At 64.3% G+C, this 6239-nt stretch overlaps 2 protein-coding genes across 2 annotated transcripts in view; both read right to left on the reverse strand.

Moving 5' to 3' along the window:
- The window catches only part of LOC109289024 (sodium- and chloride-dependent creatine transporter 1-like), a 22302-nt gene that overhangs the window by 5557 nt on the left and 10506 nt on the right, over nt 1-6239 (reverse strand). The gene's annotated exons all lie outside the window — the stretch shown is intronic.
- Nucleotides 342-6239, reverse strand: part of USP19 (ubiquitin specific peptidase 19) — a gene marked incomplete at its 5' end in the record, with an annotated part of 12767 nt that continues 6869 nt past the window's right edge. Inside the window, 8 exons of the mRNA XM_019504592.1 lie at nt 342-1355; nt 3045-3223; nt 3326-3489; nt 3640-3792; nt 3901-4117; nt 4548-4658; nt 4978-5345; nt 5484-5621. Of these exons, the coding sequence (XP_019360137.1) occupies nt 1134-1355; nt 3045-3223; nt 3326-3489; nt 3640-3792; nt 3901-4117; nt 4548-4658; nt 4978-5345; nt 5484-5621 (1552 nt within the window). The remainder of the gene's footprint in view (nt 1356-3044; nt 3224-3325; nt 3490-3639; nt 3793-3900; nt 4118-4547; nt 4659-4977; nt 5346-5483; nt 5622-6239) is intronic.

The following is a 6239-nucleotide window of genomic DNA, read 5'->3' on the forward strand; positions in this document are numbered from 1 at the left end:
CGGCCGCGCCGGCGAAGGGGTCGGGGCCCGCGTCCGGGGCCGGGTCGGGGGCCGCGCCCGGTGCGAAGGGCCCCGCCGTCAGCCCCTAAAACCAGAACACAACACACGTTAGAGGCACGAGGGCCGCCCGCCCTCCCGCTGCCGCCAGCCCCCGGGCCCGGCCTCCTGCCCTTGGCCCAGGCCGGCTGGTGCTGGAAGCCCTCGCTCCTGTCCTGACCTGCCCCCCAGGGCTTGGGGTCTGAGCCTGCCCCCGCAGGGCAGCTGAGCCAGCCAGGCGGCTCTGGCCCTGCCCTCAGGCCAGCGAGGCAAGCACAGAGGAGATAGACACCGCAGGTTTATTAAACAGCCGGGCTTTATTAGTGCATTCGAGGCAAGGGAGGGAGCAGCTTTCTTCCGCCTGGGTGCCCTCCCTGCACCAGTAGCCAGCAGCTGCTGCCCCCAACAGTGGGGCAGCACTGGGACCAGGCTGGGTCTAGGTTCAAAGTGCTTCCCTGCCATCCGTCCCCACTTGGTCTGGCCCCCAGGGCCCTGCCGCGTGGGCAGCCATCAACTCGTAGGGGCCACAGGCTGGCACATGATGTCCAGACAGCTGCACAGACTCCCCTGAGCCAGATGCTGCTTTGTGGCATGCACACTGTGAGCACTGGGTGATGTGGTCCCAGGGCGGGACCTGGTGCCTGCTGCCAGCCCCACCTTGCAGCAGGTCAGAGTCCAGCCAGGTGCAAGTGGCAGCCATGGGCGTTGGCGCGCAGAAAGGAGCAGGCGTGCAGAGCTAGGGAAGCCTCCTCAGTCCCTGCGTCCCGCACCCGTCCTACCCCCCGGCATCCAGACCACCTCCATTCCAGCTGGGGCTGCGACGCAAGTAGGTGCTGAGCATCTTGTGGCCAGACAGGGCCTTTGCTGGATCCTGGCCGTGTCCACCCGTGGCAGGGCACTGCTGTGAAGGTTGGGGAGCTGGCAGCCTGGTGGCCTCTCCACAGCGGAGCAGGGCTCTTGGTTCTGGCGGCAGGTCAAGTTTGTCCTGGAGGCTCCAGTCCTGTGCCCTGACCAGCACCTACCTGGTGAGGTGAGTCCTTGTCCAGGTGTGGAGCAGCCCTCACCAGGAACAGGCTTGTGGAGGGCGGGCCCAGTGCCTACCTCCAGCGTGGCTGGTAGAGGAGTGGGTAGAAGATGTTCAAGAAGAAGGCCACAATGGCGGCCATAGTGCCCAGGACAAAGTACCGCACGCAGCCCTCGTCGGCGTGCTCCGGGAGGGTGGCCACCTGTGCCCTGGCCTGTGGGCCACGGGCCTGCCAAGGCACCGCAGGCAGCTCCTCTTGCTCTTCAGCCTCCAGTTCCTGCCAGATCAGAGAAGCCTGCGATGTGGAAACCTGCGTCAGCGCTTGGAGAGCAAACGGGCAGGACCCCTCGCCATCCCCGACCCGCGCCCGCCAGCCCCAGCGCCCCGCAGCTGTGCTCGCCCCACGGCTCCTGGCAGCCTGTGGTCCGTGTGGAGACCCCGTGGCAGGCAGGAGATGGGCGGGTGGCACAGGGAGCTCCCGGGCACTGGGTGGGGTCCGTGCGGGTGGTGGAGGAGAGTGCCTGGCAGGCGGGGTCCCAGTCCAGCAGCGCAGCTTCGCCCAGCCCTCGAGACTCGGCTCCCAGAGGATTACATGGCACAGGCACCAGCCAATCACAGCCCAGCTGCTCCATATGCAGGACCTTCCAGACACCAGCCAATTGCAGCCCAGGCTTTGCAGGCAGGAACACGAAGCTCACTCATAGGACAGCCAGTCACAGCTCAGCTTCTGCAGGTTGGGGGGGATGTGGACGACAGCCAATCACAGCCCAGGCTTTGCAAGTGCACAGGAGGATTATTCAGTGCGGCCAATCGCAGCTCAGCTTTCCAAATGCAGGCAGATCAGCAAGAGAACAGCCAATCAGAGCAGTGCACGCCTATGGGCACACCGTGACCCTGGGCACAGCAGGGAGCCTGAGGGGCCCAGGAGCTGGAGCCACGCAGCACCCCAATGTTGGCCTGTGCCAGCCCAGCGTGCCACTCTCCTGGGCCAGGGGCACCAGCTGGCCCTCGGCTCTGTGTGGACCTGACCGGGGGAGGCAGGGGCACTGCTCCTCAGACCGCTGAGGACTCTTCCAGGAGCCCCGAGCAGGGCCCAGGTCAGGGGCAGGGTGGCTAGAGGTGCTCCAGACCCCTGCATGTTCCCTCCATGCCTGCCGCTCTGCTCCAGCTGGGAGCGCCAGTCCCAGGCAGGCAGGCAGGCGGGCGAGCATGAGGGGCGCTGGGCAAGAGCAGCTAAGGCAGACGGATGGATGGAGGAGATCAGTGAGTAATGAAAACGGGACCGGCAGCCCGGCGGGCAGGGGCCATACTCCCAGAGGTCACGGCCCCAGTGACCACTGCAGGGGTGGGAGTAGCAGCTCAGGCATGCCAGGATGGGGGGAGGCGGCGGGTCCCTCACCCCCAGGTTTCGGCGCAGTGCTAACCCCATGGCAAGTCCTGCTGGCAGCCCGCCATAGGCTGCCTCAGCATGGCTGGAGATGAGACTTACTCTGCCACGCAACTGGCCATGGAGCCCCATGCCAAGCTCCCCTGAACGCAGGCTCTGCTCCAGTACAGAAGACCCCAGATCCTGTCTGAGGGGATCTGGGGATCCCCAGCAGCACTTTCAGAGCAGCGCAGCCACCAAACCCAGGGCCTGGCCTCCCCCAGGGTTCTGGGTCCTTGACACCAGGCTCCTCTGTGCTGCTCCCAGGTTGAGGCGGTGCGGGCCCTGCTGGGATGCCCACCTGTGCAGCTGGCAGTCACCCCGGCTGCCACAGTGGGTCTATGCCCACAGCAGGTCCCCACACCACACCACATGCTAGCTACAATGCGGCCTGCCCCAGTGGCTCTATGGGCAGCAGACCTAGTGCGTCCTCCTGTGAACAGCGCCCACGCAGGGCGTGCAGGGTGCCAACTGCTCCTCCCAGCAGGTGGGCACATGTCAAGTGCCAGGGTGGGCTGCTCCCACCCACTTCCAGGCCCAGCTCCCTGCAACTCTCACCTGGCTGGCAGCTGCCTCAGCAGAGCTGGCCCGCTCGGCGTGGCGCTCCGGGGGCCGGCCCTGCAGGGGTCTCTCCACAGGAGAGTTCCGCCGGCGGTAGAAGAGGACGTAGGCATAGCGCGTCACCACCTGGCTCTCATCCACCATGGTGACCGTGCTGTCGTCAAAGAGCCGCCAGCCTGGGGGGAGGAGAGAAGAATCAGTCACTGCCCATGGCAAAGCCAGCCAGCCAGCTGGGAGAGGAAGGGACAGCCATGGGCCGGCCAGGCTGGGGCCCTCACCCACGTCGCTGCGCTGGCTGTTCTTGTCGCTGGGCAGGCGGGCGTAGGCCGTGTAGTGCCCGCCAATCATGCCCCCGTAGTGGTTGATCACCGCATACAGGTCGTACATGGGCAGCTGCTGCTCCTCCTTCTGCCCAATGCAGAACTTGCTCAGGTCCAGGCTCCTGGGGATGCGCAGGTTTGTCAGTGCAGCTGCTATCCCTTCCTCTCCCCCCATCTCAAGGCCACGCTCAAAGAGCCACAGGCTGTCAGCAGGCTCTGGGAGAGCCCTGGCACCCTGGGAAGGCCCGTCTCCAGCCCCTGGGGCCACTCACCGGACTGGGAAATCGACCATGTCATTGATCTTGTCCCGCCAGATAAAGCTGCGGAAGGAGAAGCGCTTGAGCTGGATGATGAGGATGTTGGGCAGGCGCCATAGCATCAGCTGCTTGGAGGCCTCGCGGTGCTGCTTGCACTTGGGGCAGTACCTGGGGAGATGGAGGAGGTGCTGGTCATGAGGCAGGCTGGGGCCTAGACTGGCAGAGGGGGCTTTGCCTGCCCCAGTATCAGCACTCTGGGCCCTGCCCGCTGCTCACCATGCCTCCTCAGGGGCCAGCACTTCGGGCTTGGTGAAGAGGTTGAGGCACTGCTCCAAGGTGAAGTGCCCGGCACGGGCCGCCTCGCTGGCTGAGCCTGGGTCCTCCACGCATTCCAGCTCCTTGGACTGCACCAGCACAAACTCCTTGAGCCGTTCATTATTCTTCCACACCAAGGCCAAGGAGCAGTCGTCAGCCAGCTCCAGCGGACAGTCACCTGTGGGGTGGGGGAGTTTAGCGCACTGCCTGCCCTACCCCATCACCCCAGGCCCCACAGGATCATCATGGCCAGCCAGGGCTCCTGCTCTGCTGCCCGTGAAGCACTTCCCCACTGGCCAGCAGGTCAACAAGGCTCTGGGCACACACTGGCCCCTCCTGGCATGGTCTGCCACAGTCAGGGCACTGGCTGCCCTCCCAGGTGGTGCAGGACCTGCTGCTCGGACAGCCTGGTCATGCCTGGGTCAATGTCTCTCTGCAGCCCCACCTGGGGCACAGCAGAGCCAGAAGAACCCAGGGGTCCAAGCTGCTGGCTGGGCACTTCCCCTACCTGCTGCAGGGCTCCAGCCCAGCCTGCCCCCCACACCCCTAGAAGCCCCCACAGAGCACCGTGCTCAGCTGCACCACCCTGTGGTGTCAGCTGGGCTCACCTTTGTCCTCCAGCTTGTGCTCCTTGTTGGCTGCATCAATTTTGTTGATGTAGAACTGTGTGGCGTGGGCGCTTAGTACCTCAGGTGGCTGTTGGTACCCAGGGATGGCAGCTGGAGGTGGCAAGGGCAGCATGTCAGCAATGCTGCCAGCCAGCTCCGTGCCATGCTCTGATGCACAAGAAACTTGCAAGCCAACAGGGGCTTCAGCCCTGACCTGCTATGTCACCTCCCTGCCCCTGTGCTGGGCTGGGTCTGATCTGTCAAGCCAAAGGCACCCACCCCAGCAGGGAATGGGACAGGCAGGCTCCCTGGCTCAGCCCGGTGTTCAGACCAGGCACCCTGGCAAAGGGCAGGGCTGGGCCCCCACAGGCCCTGCCCAGGGGATTCACAGCTGGGGCAGGAGCAGCAGCCACAGAGGCTGGACGCTCACCTTCAGGCTTGAGGGCTCTCTCGTAGGAGGGCTCCTTCTCCCCACGGCCCTCGCCCAACACCTCCAGAGGGTGCTCAGAGAAGTCAGAGTCCAAGCTGAGCAAGGAGCTCCGGGCTGCAAGGAGCTTGCTCCGAACGGTGCTGGTGTCCCCCAGCTCAGGGTGCAGCTCCGGTGCAGGGGGTGAGGGCTGGGGCTCTGGCAGCAGGTGGGAGACCTGATCCCCATCTCCTGACTCAGAGGCCGGGGCAGCCACTGTGCAGCTGCTCTTGGCTGGGGGCTCCGGCTTCTCGGGGAGCAGAGGCTGCGGGCCCTGCTCTGGCGACATCCTGCCCAGCTGGAAGGGCGGCTGGAACACGCTGACCGAGTACCTGGGGGACAGAGAGAGGCATCAGGGTAGGCTGGGCCAGGGCAGCTGCCTCTACCCAGTGCCAGGCCTGGAGCCTTGGGCTGGCTGGGGAGGGGCACCCCTGCTGGGCCCAGAGGCCTGTGCCTGCCACAGCCCATACCTGGCGTAGCCCTCCAGCAGCTGGGCCAGCCGGGCATAGGTGAGGCGCGACTCCGGCACACTGACAAGGAAGGGGAAGCCGATGTTCTCAGGGCGGCACAAAGTCTTGTGGTCCGGCCAGTGTGTCTTCTGACAGACCCTGCAACACATGGCCATTGAGTCCCATGTGGGCCTGCAGCCCACAGCCCCTGCCCTGCCCAGCCCTAAGAGAGGCTGAGTCTGCCTCTGGTTTGAGCAGCTCTACCCACAGCAGGCTGGACCCTGCTCCAACATGGGAGCTCCTGTCCCATGCCCTTAGGTCAGTGTGGGCAGCACTGCACCCCTGGGGCCTAGGCTCCCCTGCCCCCAACTCCAGCCAGGCATATAAATATCCTTTAAGAAATATACTTAGTCTCCTTGAATTACATCAGTTAAATGATTAACCCATAATACAGCAGCTTCCACACAGCTGTTACTGGGAGCTTCTCCTGGAAACCTTTGATGCACCTGTGAACCACCAGCTAATTCAGGGGCGGGCAACTGTTTTGGGCAGAGGGCCGCTTACTGAGTTTTGGCCATTGAGGGCTGCATGATAGGCAGCCCAGGGCAGATAAATATGTATTTTCTAAATTTTTTAGGGGCCCTGTGGGCTGGATAGAATGGCCGCATTTTGCCCACCCCTGAGCTAATTGCTTAACTGATGAGTCAATAGGTTTCTTGCTACTTTCCTCTTAGTCTAGAAGTACTACACTCCCCCCTCCCCCACCCCCACCTGCCC

Source organism: Gavialis gangeticus, unplaced genomic scaffold (assembly GCF_001723915.1).
Source record: "Gavialis gangeticus isolate Ggan-Ray unplaced genomic scaffold, GavGan_comp1, whole genome shotgun sequence".
Classification (NCBI taxonomy): domain Eukaryota; kingdom Metazoa; phylum Chordata; order Crocodylia; family Gavialidae; genus Gavialis; species Gavialis gangeticus.